At 52.6% G+C, this 18,526-nt stretch overlaps 3 protein-coding genes and 1 non-coding gene across 4 annotated transcripts; all 4 read right to left on the bottom strand.

Moving 5' to 3' along the window:
* Positions 1-222: 222 nt before the first annotated feature.
* LOC121106901 lies at positions 223-14,389 on the bottom strand. The gene is made up of 6 exons (XM_040648643.1): positions 14,335-14,389; positions 14,124-14,219; positions 13,777-13,929; positions 2,163-2,280; positions 1,011-1,853; positions 223-497 (listed from the first exon to the last, which is right to left on the bottom strand). Exons 1-6 carry the CDS (start codon positions 14,387-14,389, stop codon positions 347-349), a joined length of 1,416 nt encoding a protein of 471 aa, XP_040504577.1. The 3' UTR covers positions 223-346.
* Positions 2,766-2,821, bottom strand: MIR7480-2 (microRNA 7480-2). The gene has a single exon (NR_105650.1). It is a non-coding gene; the product is annotated as a microRNA 7480-2 (primary transcript).
* LOC107049933 (scavenger receptor cysteine-rich type 1 protein M130-like) lies at positions 13,351-16,521 on the bottom strand. The gene is made up of 9 exons (XM_040648644.1): positions 16,506-16,521; positions 16,151-16,465; positions 15,627-15,941; positions 15,440-15,496; positions 15,054-15,368; positions 14,482-14,892; positions 14,124-14,219; positions 13,777-13,929; positions 13,351-13,634 (listed from the first exon to the last, which is right to left on the bottom strand). The coding sequence occupies exons 1-6, from the start codon at positions 16,519-16,521 to the stop codon at positions 14,837-14,839; spliced, it is 1,074 nt and encodes a 357-aa protein (XP_040504578.1). The 3' UTR covers positions 13,351-13,634; positions 13,777-13,929; positions 14,124-14,219; positions 14,482-14,836.
* On the bottom strand, positions 16,384-16,988 carry LOC121106954 (scavenger receptor cysteine-rich domain-containing protein SCART1-like). Its single transcript, XM_040648879.1, has one exon. The coding sequence runs from the start codon at positions 16,957-16,959 to the stop codon at positions 16,522-16,524; it is 438 nt and encodes a 145-aa protein (XP_040504813.1). The 5' UTR covers positions 16,960-16,988; the 3' UTR covers positions 16,384-16,521.
* Positions 16,989-18,526: the final 1,538 nt, after the last annotated feature.

The following is an 18,526-nucleotide window of genomic DNA, read 5'->3' on the forward strand; positions in this document are numbered from 1 at the left end:
CAGGGCTGAGTACAGGGGGACAATTACTCCTTCCTCCTCATTCCCATGACAGAGCATTGGGAAGAAATGAAAACTCCACCGTCTTTTTGCAAGACCTCAGTTTTTTGTTTGTTTATTTGTTTTCTTGTTTTTTTCTCCACCTCTTTCCAGGTGGTCAAATGCAACACCAGGCACGGACTCAGATGTGAATGATAATAAAATCATTTATTACAGGTTCTCACATCACTTATACACGTTCACCAGTTTCCTTTTTTTAGCTTTCCCATCCACCTTTACAGCTTTCCCACCCGCCTTTACACGGCAACCAAGTATTCCACAAGCACTCCCTAAGCATGCATGCAGGCGCTTATCCAGTCAGAGCCGTGAGCTGTTCCTTTTGCTTTTCTCTTCTTCTGGAGACATCCTTGGTTCTCAGCCTTGCTTTCACATGCTGTTTCTCGTGCTCCACAGCGTCTGCTCTGATAGTCTTCCTTGTATTCCCAGAGTCCAGCAGTTTTCTGTAAAAGAAGAGGAACTCTTCTCAAACAATAGCGCAGGTTTGGGGAGCAGTTTGCCCACACGCAGGCCCCCTCGGAGGCTTCAGGTCAGGACACGGAGGGCAGGGCAGCCATTTCACTCCGTCTCTCTTCCTCTCCCCTCCAAGGTGTCCAGCTGCAGTGTTTTGCTCCTGAGCTACGCCACCCCCACCCCCAAAGCCCTTCTCTTCCCACCAGCGACCTAGAGGAGCCAACGAGCTGGAAAGAAAGTCTCCTCTCTGGCCCAGAGCGGCCTCACGCTTAGCTGGGCCTTCAAATGCTGCCAAATGATGGGCCTTGGTGTGTCGGGTATGTCAACAGAAGAGAGCATGATATTGGAGAAGAAGGAATAATGTACCAGCCCAAGGCTCCGGGGAATGTAGCCGCCCCATCCCTCAGAGCCAAGGGGTCTTGGGAGAGTCCCCACTGTTCCTCCACCTCTGCTTTTCTACAGGGAGGCGGCATCCCGGAATGCTATGGATAGGAATCACGCACCTCTTTTGTGCCCTCTCTCGGGATCGTCGGCGCTTGTGGATGCGTGGTGGTGGCATCAAAAGGGAGGTGTCATAGATGGGCTCCTCGGGCAGACTGTGCTCAGAGCTTGATGGTGATTCAATCACTATTGTAGGTATTATCATTGGAGGCTGCACTCCATGAGGGCCACTCAGCTCTTTGTTTGCCTCCAGCACTCTGCCATCACAGAAGATTTTCTCTCCTGCTCGTCCTCCTCCTCTGTGGCTCTCAGATTCCACTGCCTGGGCTCGACCTGCCTCTGGTGCTGAAGCTTTGGCTGTGTATTTGCCCAGGAACTGGCTTGCCAGTGCCGGCTTCACCACTCCTCTTTCTTCTTCTTTCCCTCTCTGAGCTTTTATTGGCTGTGCTGGAAGCATTTCTGATGCTTTGCCTTTGGCAGCGAGTTTGCCCTGAAACTGGCTGGTGGTCAGCGCCGGCTTCACTGCTCCTTGTTTTCTGAGCCACTGAGGTTCCACTGCCTGAGCTCGACCTGAGCCTTGTGCTGGAGCTTTGGCTGTGTGTTTCCCCTGAAACTGGCTGATCAGCGCCGGCTTCACTGCTCCTCTTTCTTCTTTGCACCTCTGAGCTTCCACGCCATGAGTGCGACCTGGCTCTGGTGCTTCTCCTTTGGCTGTGACTTTGTGCTGACCTTGGCTGCTCAGCGCCAGCTTCGCCGCACCTTGTTCTTCTTTGCACCTGTGGGCTTTGATTGCCTGTGCTGGACCCACCGGTGGTGCCGTGCTTTTGGTAGTGCCTTCGCTGTGGGTTTTGCCAGTCACAGCCATCTTTTTGGCAGAGGACACTGCCGGGACCACTGGAACTTGACTGAAAGCACAGAGCAGAGGGAGTCCATCTCAGTGGGTGACAGCTTTGGGGCCACATCCTGCAGCCCTGGCTGCAACGCAGCCTTCCCTGCACAGCACACACAGGCTACGCTGGGGCTGTCCTGAGGGCCAAAGAGGAGTCAGCCCTATGAAATGGGGGGCTCTCGGCTGCCACATCCCACCCCTCCATGTGCTGCATTTGGTGCTGCTGGGCAGCCCCAGACAGTCACTGTCAGAGGCTGGAGAATGGGCTCCTGCTGGGTCAGTGAAACGCCCCGTGAGGACCCTAACCCCCAGCACCCAGTCTCACCTGGACACAGAGCTCTTCTTCTGGTTGACCCTTGTTCTCTTCCCGAAGCATATACCTTCTCTACTGGTAATGCTTGAGCGCCCAGGTAAAGGTGGCAACTCAGGAATTTTCCCTGGAACTGGGAAGGAGAGATCGTGTCAGAGGACATTCACTGTGAAAGTGCCATCTCTGTGACACGCAGGGGTGCTCAGGCCTGTCCAAAGCATCTGTGAGGGCCGCTCCGCTCCAGCAGCGCTGGCACCTCACTCATCGCCAGGTGTCTGTGTGGGAGCAGCTGACCCCCCTGAATGCAGACCAGGGGCTCAGGGCGGGGGCTGCCATGCAGGGAACTCCTCTGTGCACGCCTGAGATGAACCAGGGGGAATCTCAGCTCCTGTGGGTGTGGGTTGCGTGGGGGGAGCTGAATTCTGCTTCAGCGGAGGGCTTCCAGCTGGGGGTGAGATGGCTGCATCACGTCTCCTGAATCACTGCCCTGAGCGGGAGAAACGCACAGACCCCTCTTTACTTCTACCTGTCCTTTCAATCTGGATGTGCAGAGGGAAACATCTACACCTCACACGGACAGGCACGCTTTGCTGGGACAAACCATGCTGCTGGAATCAGTGTCTGTCCACGCTTTAGAGAAGAGCAATTGCTGCTTCCTTCAGTCTCGTTCAGAACACTTTTCCCAGGGCTGACCCTGCTGCCTTGCAGGAGCTGTGAGCCCTGGAGCCCCAGGGACATGTGCAGGAGCTGCTGGGGGAAAGAGTAAGGGAGCCCATGGGCTGTGCCTCTGCTGCTGAGCTGGGCCGGGCTCCCGGGACACAGGGAGCTCATACAAGTAGCTCGTACGGGAACAGCTTGTACAGTGCAGCAGAGCTGGGAACAAAAAGGAGATATTGCCCAAGGAAACGACCACCATCCCTGAGCCTTAAGCCTGCCTCTAAGGGCTCGATAGGCAACTGAGTTCTGCACTGGATCACAGAAATGATGGAATCATTTGGTTTGGAAGAGACCCTTAGAAGTCATCTAGTCCAACTTCCCTGCAGTGAACTGGGACCCCCACAGCTCGATCCGGTGCTCAGAGCCTGCTCCAGCCTCTCCCTGAATGCCTCCAAGGATGGGGCTTCCACCATCTCTCTGGGCAACATGTGCCTGTGCCTCACCACTGTTGTCATGAAAGACAAATTTTCCTTTAATGCAATCTAAATCTCCCCTCTTTTAGTTGGAGGCCATTGCCCCTTTCATTACAACGATGCCATCAGGGAGGCCAGCTGTGGCACAGCAGTGCACAGCAGCCAGGTAGATGCCCAGGAATAGCCAGAAGTGCAGGAGCCGCAGCTGTCGTGTGTCTGCCAATGCCAGGAGGTGGCACTCACTGATGGAGCTGCTGTTTGACATCTGCTGCTCTTGACACAGGGACCTGTCCAAGGAGGATGACAAGAAGATATGTTAGGAAAGCCTGCAGAGGAGTCAGTCCCGCTCTATACCTTTGGGCACATGGAAGTTTCCACCAGTCTCTTCTGTATCTGAAAGGGAATGATTTCTGAGGTTGTGTCCCTTAATTTTGATAGAATAGACCCTGTCTTCAAATGACTGTGAAATACTCACATTTTTTTCCAGTTCCTGCATGAGTTGGACTAGACGACCTTTGGGAGTCCCTTCCAATTCTAAGGATTCTGTGATCCTATGATTCTATCTACGAGAAAAGTAATCTACAGCCTTAGTATGCATGCTTCCTCTGATGAAAGTAAGCTTCTCACCTTGTGCTCCAGGACACAAGAAGTCATCTCGGTGTCTACTTAAGTGTCTTTCCCAAATTTAGATTGCCTCCAGTATTTTGGGAATTGATGAAGAGATAAAAAGATTTCCCTTTTTCTTCCCTTGAAATACAATCCAGTAATGAGAGAGAAAATTTTCCTCACTGTCGTTTAGGAAATAATCAGTTCAGGCTGTCCACCAGGCTTGTTACTAACTGCTCAGTGCTTGCCCCTCGCTCAGTTGGAGTATGGCTGCACACACAAGTTGCTCTGACAAGAAGCCCAGACTGTCCAACTCCTGTCTCCCTCAGTCTCAGCCCAGTTCCAGGGAGAATGAGGAAAGGAACATGGTGAGGCTTCTGAACGACGTGGTGGGAGTTGAGGGAGGTTAACATCTCCCATTAGCACTGCTGTTGCCAGAGACTGCTGGAGAGAGAACAGGAGCAGCGCACAGAAATAGGGAAGAACTAAAGATGCAGCGATTCCTGAGGAAAGCAAAGAAGCAAGAGACAGCTGTGCACTCCAGAAAGCCTTCTCCTCACCCAACAGCTCACACACCTTCCAGACTGCACAGTCACAGGCTGTGACCCTCAGCCTCTTTTATCTGCAGAGCAAAAGGGGCCCACGTCAGGAGAGATGCACCTTTGCTGTGCGGAGCTGTGGTTGCAGAGGAGCAGCTCACGGCCTGGAGCCATGGCCTTGGAGGCAGAGGCAGCGCTGAGTGGGAGGCCAGAACAAGGGGCTTGCTCACAGGAAGGCATCTGCAGTGCAGGGACAGATAGCATCCCAAACCCACCCTGCAGAGCCTTTCTCTCCCAAGTTCCCTCTGCCTCTGTCCCTGGATCTGCAACCTGGATCTGTCCCTTGCAGCACCTGCTGCCCACATCTCCTTATCATTACTCACAGAACCCAGCCCAGCCCCTGCACACTCAGCTGTGCCCTGCAGACCCCTCCTGGTAGCAGGACAGTGTTCAGGAGCATCTCCCTGTTTGCAGGTACCAAATAGCACATCAGACAAACCCTGATGCGGTCAGCAGAGGGATTCTGGTGCTGTCTGTAGTCAGAAAAGTGGGTACGGGGAGTTTATGACGTGTCTGGCAGCTCTGATTTTGGCCTGGTATAATAATTAAGAGTGTCAATGACGTACTCAAAATCACTTTCCATTTCCGTTAGGGTAAAATTAAGGCACAGACACCACAAAGTTCTTACCTTAAAGATTAACCCTGCCTTCATGATATACATGGAGATATACATCTCCGAGCCCAGAGAGTGGTAGTGAACGGAGTTAAATCCAGCTGGCAACCGGTCACGAGTGGTGTTCCCAGGGGTTGGTGCTGGGGCCTGTCCTCTTTAATATCTTTATTGATGACCGGGATGAGGGTATTGAGTGCACCCTCAGTAAGGGTGGACTCAGTAAGGTAAGAGAGGAGACGTGACCTGCTGGATCTCATACACATCAGCAAGGAGGGACTTGTTGGGGATGTGAACATAAAAGGACCATGGGCTGTAGAGACTGCGAGGTGGTGGAGCTGAGGCTTCTAAAGGGAGGGCAGAAGACAAGCTCACAGCCCTGGGCTTCAAGAGAGCAGAACATGGCTTCTTCAAGAGTCTGTGGGGTATGGTCCCACATTGTAAGGCTCTGGGGACAATAGGGATTCAAGAAGTTGTTTAATATCCATGGGTCACCTTGTGCAAGCAAAAGAGATTCACCCCAAAGAGGAGGAAATCAGGCAAAAATGCCACAAGTCCTGCATGAATGGGAAAAGTTCTACATGGACAAATCCAAACATAAAACAGAAGCCCAAAGAAACCGGAAAGAAGAGGAGGAAACCTGGCAACAACACAGAGACCTTATCAGCATATACTTGCCTGGACAAATTCAGGAAAGCTAGAGCTCAAAAGCTATTCACTGTTCCCAGACGTGTCAAAGACAGTAAAAGCTTCTAGAAAAATACAGGTGACAGAAGGAAAGATAGGGAGACTGTGGGTCCACAGCTGAATGGAGCAGGGTACCTGGTGGGAAAAAAACATGGAAAGTGTTGTGATACACAGTTCCTTCCTGACCTCACTCCTTTTTAGCCAGTCTGGTCTACATGGAATTCTGAGGGCCAGAGGCTGGTGGAAAATTTTAGCACAAGGCAGATGTACCTGTGGTGAAAGAGGAAGTGATCAGGGTCAAGCAAACAGAACATACAGGAGCTCGAGTTGGAAAGGAATCATGAGGGTGATAGAATCATACCACACCTTGGATTGGAAGGAACCTTAATGCCCATCAAGCTCCAACATTCTTGTTATTCTCAGGGCACCATGCAACCTTATCTTGAACATGGGGCATCCACAAATCCTCTGGGCAAATCCTGTGGTGCATGTGATCATCAAAAAATTATTTAAACAAATAAGAAACTTATCATATCCCAGTGAGAAACATTCAGCGCAAAGACTGTGGGATATCATGGATAATCTAGGCAGGGAGAATCTGGGGGGGAAAGGGGCAGGGGGCAACCAGACAGTATAGAAGTCAAAATAGATCTTTGTTTTGAAGCTGTAGGGATAAAAGTTGTTATTTAATGTCAGTACCGCTGGGATCAAGAATTGAAGAGAAAGATCCAAATCAAAGAAAATGTGCCAACACACCTTTCAGATTCTAAAGTGCTCGGCCACACCTCTGTATTTGATCTCCCTCACACTGTAGGTGTTGTCAGCTCTCCCAAATAAATGGCCATGGCTAAGGGTGTGTTTCCTGCAGGCAATCTGGACGTGTGGCCTTCCCACTGCTCTTCAGATTTCCCCCTCCCTTTGCCCTTTGTTCTTTCTGATCCCTCCAGCTATGTGTTTAATCTAGGAGCTTCAAGAAGTCAGAAACTTGTGCCATCTCAAAAGTCTAATGAACTCTTTAGACAACTTCTTAACTGTATTTATATGTACCCCTTCCTTTCTCTGTCAAAAATACTTCTTGTGCAAAAATTCCCCATGGAAGGCAGGCAGCTTGAACATGGCATCCGGCTGAGGACAGTGTTTTACTATTCATTCCATTGCATCACGTGTATTCCTGTTTGTTGGCAACAAGGAGAAATCCCTCTGTGCCCATGTGCAGCTGGTTGTCTGAGGAAAGCAAGTGGGAGTTGATGCAAAGGAAAAGCAACACCGAACTGATGACTTCAAAGGAGAAGGCTGATGTGAGGAAAAGGGATGAAAATCCCACGGGGCCAATGTGAGTAGGGATGGGCTTGGGGAGGCTGAGGAGAAAGTTTGTCCACACTGTGAAAGAGCAAACCTCATTAGGAGACACCTGGGATGAATACTGTCTGCAAAGTGCTGCCTTAATTTTCTCTTAGTACTGGAGAAAAAAAGATGAAGAAATAAATAGACTCATTAAATGTACTTTGGGCTCTTCCTCTTTGAGTGCACTCCTGATAGCTCTCCAGTTAGCCGTACAGGTTCTGAAGACTTGAGGAAGATGTCAGGAAGGCACAGAGCACTTGAGGGCCCTCTGGGTTGTATTGGGCCCCATGGGGTATTTGGTGCTGAGCCCATCATCCTCCAGTGCTGAGAGAAGGTTGCACAAAGTGTTCAGGAAGATAAAGTCAGAAGGAAATTTCTTGGAGTATTAATGGGCCCCACTGAGAGCCATTACCAACACAGAACCCCCAGGGACTTGTTAGAGCAGATAATTGGAAGCCATGAGTACAGGGAGACAAAGGCACTATGCTGATGCCTCTGACGTTGAGAACAGCATCCTTTGCCTCATGAAGCAGAAAGGCCAAGCCCTGATGCCCAGACCATTGCAAGGGATATCCTGTCCCTGATGCAGGATCAAGACTACTCCTGGGGCAGTGGGAGCCTTTGCATGGGGCACAAGGAGGCCATGAGACCCCAGTCCCATGAGGACAGTGTGTCCCCTCACAGTTCTCTGTACCACAGACACCATCCACAGCCTGTTGGACAAAGACCTTGGCTCTGTCAGGGCCTTTCAACTTTTCCAGCCCCCTCAGCCGTCTCCATCACGTGCTGTCCTACACTGTCCCATGCCTGCACCTGTTTCCCTGCAGGATGTAGGCACCATGCCTGCTTCCCACCACAGTATCTCTCTGCCTGGACTGCTGCCTCTGACCTCAGTGGATGTTCTTTGAAACACAGAGCTGTAGGCTGATCACAGAATGCCTCTGGGTGACCTCAGGCACCACAGCCCCACGCTGGTTCATGCTATTACAAATGTTGCCATACTGGTACCGAATCAAGGGCCATGGGCACTCCCCTCATCTGGGTGGCTGCACTTCTCACACTGCAGCTCAGTAAAATCATGGCCGTGTTCATATTTATCGCCTCTGGCTTGAGTGGCATCGTTCTTCATACCCTTAATAAAGCCACTCTGCTGCAGGTTGATCCTCATCCAGCCAGCTGGGAGCCTGCATGGATGCAGTAGAGATTGCTAGCCCTCCAGTGCCATAGATAATTGGAAGGAAAGGATTCCTTCTCTTTGTAAAACTTCTGAGGTTTTTTTTTTGCTGAGTCCAAGAGTTGTTCAAAGTCCTTTTGGAATGTGACTCAATCCAATTACTGGAGGAGATAGTCTGACGTATATATATACCTGGAGGAAGATTAAGGCAACCAACAAGACCAAAAGCTGTCCATTGATTTATTACAAATTCTAAGCTACCAAGGAATGCAGGGAAGATGGGGAAGTTAGCAATCGTAAAGGGAGGATTCCTAGCCAACATTTTAGAGGGACAGTCACCACCAGGGATCCAGCAACGTCTCATTGGTGCGTAGGGAGGCAGCAAGTTGGTCAGCAACGTCTTGTTGACATGCACGGCTGCAGCTCAGTCGAGGGGTTACCCCTTCTTCCTCGGAGTTCTTTGGGTTTTTATCCTCTCTGTAGCATCCTTTTGTTTGTCGGGGCAGCAGCTGCTTGTCAGGAGTGCTTCTGTTTGGTTTGTCAGGGGTGACAGTAGTTGCCAGGGGTACTTACATTTTGTTCACTGGGGCAACAGCATGTCCATAGAACATTCTCTTCCCGCTGGGTAATCAGCAGTTGATGACGTGATGGTCTCAGATGGGCTGCTAGGTATGCGCATCGGCTGCACGGTGGTCCTCTCCCCTGAGATGACCTCTGTAAGTCAGCTTGAATGCCCACAAGAAGCAACAGCCAAAAAGGTTTCTCCTGGCTGCCCAGGCACATTTGTTGCTCTTTCTGCTGTGCTCATGGTAACCACTGACCTCAGAAGCTTGTTAAGCAGCTTATGTCTCGGATGGGTGCCACTGGAAGAGGTTTGAGCCAAAAAGTGATCCAGCTTCTTACAAGGTATCCTTTGCTAAAACTGTGGTGCTGAGGCCTTGCTCAGGTACCTGGAGCTAGGGTGGATGCACAGTGACGGGCAGTGGATTCCTCTGCTCTCAACAGGGTCTGGCTTCTTTTCAGGGTAACATCGGAGTGCAGTCATCCTCCATCCATAAAATTTGCAAGCTGAAGACAATGGGAAACAAATCCAACCAGCTCCTCTGACCTTGCACTAAACTGAGGGGAATCTCTTTGCTTCTCAGGTCTCACAGCCATTCACACTGAGTGCAGCTGAGGTGCTTAGGATTTCTGACTTCATCAAACACTCCTGGGGCATGTTGAGGGGGAGGTAGGGGTGCAGAAAAAAACATATTTGGGATCCATATTTTTGGTATTGAAGTGCAGAATCTGACAAATTCTGAAAAGAAAACCAGTCTCCACACCACCAAGATATTCCCATCTACTCTCAGGGACAAGATTGCTTCCTCGGGAGAAGGAGAGCAGAGGCCCTCATGGAAGACTCAACATCATGAAATGTGGCTCATATCATGTAGCTGAATGAACATTTTCCATACAGAAAGATTGGTCACGAAGTGTTGTACTGCTTGGACAGGTCCCCGTGCCCAGAGGCAGCAGATGCCCAACAGCAGCTCCATCAGTGAGTTCCTCCTCCTGGCATTCGCAGACACACGGCAGCTGCAGCTCCTGCACTTCTGGCTCTTCCTGGGCATCTACCTGGCTGCCCTCCTGGGCAACGGCCTCATCATCATAGGCATAGCCTGCGACCACCGCCTGCACACCCCCATGGACTTCTTCCTCCTCAACCTCGCCCACCTTGACCTGAGCTGTATCTTCACCACTTCCCCGAAAGCCATGGCCAACGCCCTCTGGGACACCAGGGACATCTTCAATGTTGAATGTGCTACACAGGTCTTTTTTTTTTCTCTTATTCATCTCAGCAGAAATTTCCCTTCTCACTGTGATGTCCTATGACTGCTACATTGCCATCTGCAAGCCCCTGCACAACAGGACCTCAGACACTGCACAGGACCCTTGTTAGCAGCAGAGCTTGTGCCACCATGGCAGCAGCTGCTTGGGGCAGTGGGTTCCTCAATGCTGAGTTGCCCTCCAGCCCCTCCTCCCCCAGTGAGTATACATGGCCATAGTTGCTCCATCCCACGTGCACAATCTGATGGTTGCTCATGTTACATTTTGTGTAATTGGTGATAGCCCAGCCTTTAATTTTTCTAGATCTCTCTGGAAGGCCTCTCTACAGTGCTCAAGCAAACTTCCGGCAGTGCAATGTGGAAATGCCATTTTATTAAACAGATGCTGAGAGAGACTGCTGTGGCCCACATTCAGACACACGTTTATGCACTGAAAATATAAACAAAGCAGATTCACTCCTCAGAAGAACTGAAATGAATGGAAATCATTTACCACAAGCATAAGAAATGCAAATGACACTAAAGGAAGGGATCTGAGGGTTCTGGTAATTGGCAAGTTGACCATGAGTCAGCAGTGTGCCCTGGCAGCCAAAGGGCCGGCAGTACCCTGGGGTGCATCAGGTCCTGCACTGCTATCCAGGCAAAGGAGGAGATTGTCCTGCTCTGTTCTGCACTGCTGCAGCCTCACCTCAAGCGCCGGGTGCAGTTTGAGAGTTACAGTATAAGAAGGACATCAAACTATTTGAGAGCATCTCCAGGAGAGCTATGAAAACAGGGAAGTGTTCAGAAGAGAAGCATGAGGAATGGCTGAAGTCTCTTGGTTTGTTCATCCTGGGGAGGAGGAGGCTGAGGGGAGATCTCATCATAGCATACAGCTTCCTCACAACCACCATGACTGTCAGTGCAACAGGGGCTCAGTGTGTGCCAGGATGCTCAGGTAAGTTCCTGATCCAAGGAGACATAAGTTTCCTTTACGTTTTCCTCCCCTAAGGCATTGAGACCCCTCTAGGGACCCTTAAAAGACTCTGTTCTTGAGAACAACAGAAATTCAGGCATGGGGGCAGGCCAGGTAACAGTCTTGATGCTGAGCTTCAGGACCCCCACACCTTGAACTGAAGTGCTAAGGGCAGCCAAAGCAGCAGTACTTGTTGGTGGAGGTGGGTCTGTGTTGCAATTTAGCAACACGGCACAGGGTTCTCGAGCCAGGAAGATTTCTTTATTGCTGTGATGACTGTGATCATGATGTATGTCTCTCTATCTCTACTGTTCCAAGCAAACCTTCTATATTCTAACACATGTATTCAGTACATTTCTACTAACAATCCATTGGCTAGAAAGCAAGCAAATTCCGTAACAAGTCTTCATAAACAGCAGAGAGTTTATCTTATGCCTAGGTACAAAACACCCCTGTTTATTCAGACCTTGTCTCCTTTCCAGAGCCTCATTACCAGCGTGTCGACCTTCAACGAGGCCAAGCTGACCTCTCCATCTCCCATAGCTCTGTACAAGGGAAGGGTCTGTGAAAATATTTGCCCCTGCCAGAAGGCCTCACAGGACTTCTCATGGGATGGTTAGGGGATGAACCAAAGGCCTGTAAACTGATGACACATCTCTACTACCCCTCTTCTGATGGAACTCAGAATACCGTTGGCATCCCAGGCTGCAAGCACGCACTACTGGCTCATCAGTTTTTCATCTACCAGGACACCCAAGTCCTTCTCTGCAGGGATATTCTCTAAGAGTTATTCTCCCAGCCTGTCCTCATATCTGGGATTGCCCCGACACAGGTGCAACACTGCAAGCCAGCCACTGTGATGGTAAGTAATTGCACTGTGGATGGATAGATAGATATTGTTATCATCACATTTTTGCTTCCACTCTTCTTTTTTTTCTATCTTTGTTAATAGTTTTTGCCTTACCCTATGAGTTCTACACCTTTTTTTCCAATTCTCTCCCCCTATTCCCACTGGAAGAGAGGTGAGTGAACAAAAGGCTGTGTGGGGTTTTGCTGCCTGCCAAGTTAAACCACGGCACCCAGTGAGTTGTTTCAGTGCTCCCGAAAGGTGCCTGGGTGCCCATGGTTACTGCTTGGGTACCCTGGGCAGACTATTGTTTTCTGTGGTTTGATGTGGCTTGTGTGCCAGAGCAATTGCTCAGTTGCTCAGAAAGGCACCGGAGTGCTCTGGGATGTGGTTGTTTGCCCTGGAAGATGCTCCTGTCCCCCCGGTTGCACCAAGAAGTAGAGAACAGAACGAAATAGAAAGGAATGAAATGCAATAGAATAAGCTGAAAGTGACCTTCAAAGGTCACCTAGTCCAACTGTCTCACCTCTTGAGGGATAGCCTAAAGTTAAAAAGTTAAAGCGTATTATTGAAGGCGCTGTGCAAATGTGTCTTGAACAAAAACAGGCATGGAGCATTAACCAACTCAGTTGGAAGCCTTTACCCCCAAGTAAAGAAGTTCTGTGTAGTTCTGAGGATGCACAAGAAGCTGGGAGGGGACAGAAACTTAAACTGGCCAAAGGGACATGCCTTTTCCAACCTTACTGATTCTACGATTCTATGATTCTCCGATTCCCTACCCCGCGGCATCATGCTGAGCAATGAAACTGGGATGAAGTGACTGGGGGCATTACCATTGCTCGATGACTGCTTAGGCACTGGTAGACTGGTGGTGAGCAACTGCATTGTGCATAACCTGTTTTGTTTGATTCTTTTGCTGTTAGATAACAGGGAAGAACAACAAGTGTAAGAGCTGCAGGTGCATAAGCAGGTGTTTGAAAGTGCGTGACTCAGTTTTCTTTTTCACTGAGAGGATGATGTGGCACTGGAGCAGGCTGCCCAGAGAAGTTGTGGATGCCGCATCCCCGGAGGTGTTCAAGGCCAGGTTGGATGGGGCCCTGACTACTTGGTCTAGGACTTGATCTAGAGATTGGCAACTCCAAGTGTGACAAGGGAGATGGCACTTACTGATTCTTGAGGTCCCTTCCAACCCAAGCCATTCTATGGTTCTGTTATTGCATTACTCCAAACCACAAGTAAGCCACTGTTCTTCACAAAGAAGTTCCTGTTGTTCTGCATATCCAGACAGTCTCACAGAGAGATGTCCCAAAATATGGGCAGGCAAGCAAAAGCTCTGGGTCAAAGCTCTCACAGTGTTTTAATAGAAACCAGTAGCAATGCACAACATAAAAGCAGAGGAATAAAACTTGGAGGAATTGCATGGCTGTTTCTGATGCCCCTGAGAAAAGAGCCCCTGGCACTCACGGCTCTCTCAGTGGCACTGACCTCTCCTTTGTGTCTACACCCAACTTCATGGCAGGGACAGAGTCTCTTGTCCCAGAACTCAGGCATCCTAGCGCTCTGGTGTCACAGCCTTTGTGTCCAATGGGGTTATGACAGAGACATCTCATCAGCATCATCATAGCCCGTGCTCTCAAGGGAAAGAGGTGAGGTGTCTCCATCAACTTCAGGGGCTCCGGCACTTCTCCAGGAGTGCCGACTCTCTCCTGCAAGCAGCAAAGACAACTGTTTGCCCCTTGGGGTGCTCCTACTGGGTGGTCCATCACTCTTCTCTCTTATTACTCATTACTCTCATTACTGCCCCAGGGATGGCACCCAGCAAGCTGCAGCACTGCATTTCCCTCTCACCTCTGGCAGCATCCCTGGGTCCCTCTCCGTCCTCCTGTGCCCTAGGCACTTGCCAGTCTCCCTGCCCTGGGACAGGATGCTCTCCAGGGTCAGAAACCTCCCTGGCATCATCATAGCCTTCCACTGGGGAATCACCAGGCAGAACAGGGATGTCTGTAAAAGAGAAGAGGGCAGATAACAGTGATAAGATCCTCCTCCTCACTATTCCTGTGGTAGGGGTTCAGCTTGGCTAGGGAGTTCTCTGAACAGGAGCCTGGAAAGAAGCACAGCACGTGCTATGGTGTGAGCTCTGGGCTCGACTAGAGGAAAATATTGACAATTGTGTTCCTGCTGTGACCTGCACCCACCTGAGAAACTGAATCTCATTTTCTTCTCCCTCATTGGGCTGTACTCAATCTCCTCGTACACAGCTTCAGAGAAGGGCTCCCCAGATCTCCTGGAGTCTGGAGACAGAGACAGGGCTGGCCAGGGGATGGGCAAAGAGGGACAAGGCCCTGCTGTGCTTCCCCAGCCTCATTCTGCCATTTCTCCCCTCACTCCATTATGAACTCCCCCCACCTCTGGGCTCTCTCTGTTGCTTGTTGCTGGATGTCAGTGGAGTGACACAGCACATGCTCCCCTCCCCCAGCAAAGTCCGTGCACATCACTGACATTGCTAAGCCTTTCCAGGAGCCGTTTCCGCCGCACTGCTGAGTCAGGACCTACCTCTGTGCCGAGCTCTGGCACTTTGCATCTGCCTTGCCAGGAGGGCCAGGAGTAGGCAAATAAGGAGCCCCAGGATGATGCAAATGATGACAGGCACTGAGACTCTCCTGCCGATGGTCGCATAGTCCAGAATGGGGTCTGCACGGGCAGAAATGTGGCAGGAGCAGCACCAGGCACATGAGAGTTGGGGGCACGAGGCAGTAAGGGGGAGAGGGCCAGGGGATGAGTGATGGGGCACCTCCCACCCTATTGGGCACATTATGACCCTCCCCATATCCACCAGCCTGGTGCCTCTTCCTGGGCATTTCATATCCCAGTAAGAAGCCCCAGTCCTGAGTCCTGGGGAGACCCAGTTTCAGTGGGAGGAGATGTTACCTCTTTGTGGGGGGGATGTTGTCACGCTGGATGCAGCTGCAGAGAAAAGCTGAGCTGAGATGTGGGTATGTGGTACCAGGCAGACTACTGGCTGTTGTACCCACCCAGATTGTCCCTTCCTCAAGGCTGGAACGCAGCCCAGATATCTGCCAGAGCTCTGGACCGTGAGTAGAGCCTATGTAACCCCAGCCACTCACCCAAGCAGTTCACAGCTGCATCTTCCTTATGCCGGCAGGCACCGCCATCCCCAGTCCGGGCCCAGCAAGCCTGCAGAGATGGCTCCGTGCCCCTGCACTCCACCTGCTCCAGCCAGATGGGTCCTGTCCCCTCCCCAAACGCAGCCTCGGCCAGGGCAGACACCGCAGGGCCACAGCCCAGCTGCCTGCATGCCACCTCGGCATCCTGCATGTCCCACGAGTCGTCGCACACAGTTCCCCAGGAGCCACGGTGCCAGACCTCCACTCTGCCCGAGCACCCATCCTTGCCTCCCACAGCACGGATCTTCTCCCTGTCTGCAGAGGCAGTGACCTCCCATGGCACCAGCGTGACTGGGCCAGAAGTCACACAGAGAAGGAGCTCCCACCTGTGCAGCTCGTGGAATTGGGGCACGCAGCTACCGGCGTCCTTTCCGGCTTTCTCCCTGCAGAAGGAAATGTAGCAGTGAAGGAACCTGTGCAGAGGACAGCAGGGAGGACCTCTGCTTGCACCTCCCCGTGACGCCTTGGTCATGGTGAGGGAAGCAGGATCTTGTGCCCGGGTGGCTCACTTACCATTGCAGGTGATGTTGGTCTCGTCTCGCACATCATCATACGACTGCAGTTCCCAGGGATCAGAGGGACACTGCCAGAAGGAGCTGTTGCTCTCCCCACACTGCACGTGATCCAGCCACGCGGTGCCATTCACCCTGCCATAGAAGATGCTGATTTCCCGGGTCCCTCCATCCCCACAGCCCAGCTCCTTGCACACCAGTTTCGCCGTGTGAGGAGTCATCGAGTTGGAGCCAACACTCCCCCACATCCCATTGTAGAAAACTTGCAGGCGCCCGGAGCAGCCATCGCTGTTCTCCAGCCTCAGGGCCATGAATTCTGGAAGGAGGAAAGACCCCAGGGGGAAGTCGCTGGTTTGGGGCTGGAGAGAGGAAGCCCCCTGTGCTCCCTGCTCAGGATTAGGGTGGCTGTGCTTCCCACTGCCCCCAGCTGGACTGGTGGATGGGGCGTCCCCAGGACAGGCTCGGGAAGCGGCCTTTGGTGGCCTCAGCCCCCCGGCCTCCCTGTCCCGGGCTCCCAGCACACACCTGAGCAGACGACTCCCGCATCCTCCTTGTGCCCGCAGTCGTGCTGTCCCCAGACCTCAGCAGAGCAGTTCCAGAGAGCAGTTTCGTCCCCAGAGCAGTTCACGCCATCCAGCCAGATGTGCCCAGAGCCCTCCCCAAAGCGAGCCGAGCCGGCCGCCTCCACGGCCCATCCGCAGCTCAGCTGGCGGCAAACCACGTTGGCGTCGGCCGTGTCCCAGGCATCGTCGCAGACCGTGCCCCACTGCCCCCGGTAGTAGATCTCCACTCTCCCTGCACATCGCCCAGCCCCGTCCACCAGCCGGACCTGGCAGCTCCCTGCAGTGGGGGGAAGCCCCAGCTGTCAGAGGCTGGCTGCCCGCCCAGTCCTGCATCTAATGGACGCGTTGCTCACCCTGGCACACGGCCCCCACGTCCTCCATGATCCCCGTGGCCTCGGGCAGGGATGTGTTGCAGAGGCTCAGGCTGGCCTCGTGGCCTGCACACCGCACCCCGCGCAGCCCCACGGGGCCCGTCCCTCGCTCGGCCCTCGGCACAGTGTAGGCTGCCTCTGCCTCCCCGCAGCGCAGCTGCCGGCACACCACGCTAGCGTCCTCCATGTCCCACTGATCATCCAGGACTCTGCCCCATGTCCCGTGCTGGAAGATCTCCACGCGCCCGTCGCACCGGCTCCCTCCACCCACCAGTCTTAGAGATGCGTTGTGAGGCAGGCCTGGGGAGAGCAGAAATGCCACAAATGCACACTGCAGGATTTCTCCGGGGAGAGGTTCAGCCTGGTGATGCCAGGGGATCCCCGACTTTTGGGTGGCCATGTGGAACACAAGGTGGAATTCCTGCAGCATTATCCTGACACACACCTGAGCAAACAATGGCAGCATCGTTCTCATGGGTGCACCGAGAGGCCCCCAGGGCGGTCACCGGGCACTGATCCAGGCTGGACTCAGTCCCCTCACAATGGAACGAGTCACTCCAGACCGGGCCGGTTCCTCTCCCAAAATGCCCTCCTTCAGGAACGGACACCGCAAACCCACAGCCGAGGTGATGACAGAGAACGTGGGCGTCCAAGAGGTCCCAGCGGGAGGCACAAAGGGTGCCCCATGTTCCCTGCACCTCCACTTCCACCCTGCCCATGCATGGCGTGCTGCCATTCACCAGCCTGAACCCTGTGAATTGAGGACAGAGGAGGATGGAGGGGAGTGATTTGTGCTCTGGTTCCCTCAGGAGACAGAGGAGAGGCCAAAGGGACAACATGAAGCCTCCTCCTTCAGCACTGCCTTAGGGCTACAGAATACCACATCACCCTCCTGACCTCACACTCAACACAGCCCTGTCCCTGTCCCTGGCACACACTCAGTATCCAACAGCCTTCCCTGAGCCCTTACGTGTGCAGCTGACGGCAACAGTGCTTGTCTGGGTGCAGGGCTGGTCCTGAGGAGTCCCTTGTGGGGCAGGAGGAGAGGGTGGATTCATTCCCCACACACTGCAGCTCTCTGTCCCAGATGGGACCGGTCCCTTCTCCAGAGGGACTTGCTCTGGTGACGGACAGGGCTCTGCCACACTGAAGATCTCTGCAGACCACATCAGCAGCTTTGGCACCAAAGTGTGAGTCACAGACAGATTTCCACCCATCCCCGTCATTGATCTCCACTCGTCCTGAGCAGCGGCTGTCCCCTCCGACCAGACGGACAAATCCTGGAGTGAACAAAGGCACCTGTGGGGTCCCAGAGCCCACTGGCAATTTCATGCACGTGTTCCCTCCTCACCTCCACCTCAACTGGGCACCAAGCAGGGCCCCATGGCCATTCCCCAGGGACCAGCAATAACAGAACAAGTGGCCACATGTGATATCTACTTATTGATTCCCCAAATCTGGCCGCAGAGGTCGAGAGCGGCTAGTACCTCACCTGTACATGTAACTCCAGCATCCTGACTGTGTGTGCAGTACCTGTTCACCCTAATAAACGGTGTGTGCAGTCAGACAGGGCAGACTCGGTGCCTCGACAGTGGACTACATCCATCCAAATGCGGCCAGATCCTAGCACAAATCTTTCATTTGGTACAGCACTGATTACTGACCCGCAGCCCAGCTGCTTACAAACCACCGCTGCATCCTTCTCATCCCAGCCGGTACGACACACAGTCCCCCACTGGTCCTGGTGTTTCACCTCCACTCTCCCATCACAGCGCCCGCTGCCATCCGCCAGCCTCACCTCTGCTGCCCCTTCAAACATCAACATGAGATATTTCAGGAGAGACCCAGGCCCCAAAAAGGGGCACCCCTGACACCCAGGCACAGTCACAGTCACAAGATCTGGAGTGGGAGATGCCGCACTGCCTGTCTCAGCATCACCAGACTCACTACCACCCCCAGGGCTTTCC

Source organism: Gallus gallus, chromosome 16, assembly GCF_016699485.2.
Source record: "Gallus gallus isolate bGalGal1 chromosome 16, bGalGal1.mat.broiler.GRCg7b, whole genome shotgun sequence".
In the NCBI taxonomy this organism is placed as follows: Eukaryota; Metazoa; Chordata; class Aves; order Galliformes; family Phasianidae; genus Gallus; species Gallus gallus.

Excerpts from the sequence above, each read along its gene's own strand:
- LOC121106901 (XM_040648643.1), bottom strand. The coding sequence starts at position 14,389 with ATGTGCTGTGTCACTCCACTGACATCCAGCAACAAGCAACAGAGAGAG. Across the intron at positions 1,854-2,162 it reads AAGAAGAGCTCTGTGTCCAG|TCAAGTTCCAGTGGTCCCGG; the intron begins GTGAGACTGGGT and ends CTGTGCTTTCAG. Across the intron at positions 498-1,010 it reads CGAGAGAGGGCACAAAAGAG|AAAACTGCTGGACTCTGGGA; the intron begins GTGCGTGATTCC and ends CTTCTTTTACAG.
- LOC107049933 (XM_040648644.1), bottom strand. Across the intron at positions 15,497-15,626 it reads GACCAACATCACCTGCAATG|GGAGAAAGCCGGAAAGGACG; the intron begins GTAAGTGAGCCA and ends TTCCTTCTGCAG. Across the intron at positions 15,369-15,439 it reads CAATTCCACGAGCTGCACAG|ACAGGGAGAAGATCCGTGCT; the intron begins GTGGGAGCTCCT and ends CTGCCTCTGCAG.
- LOC121106954 (XM_040648879.1), bottom strand. The coding sequence starts at position 16,959 with ATGGCCACCCAAAAGTCGGGGATCCCCTGGCATCACCAGGCTGAACCT.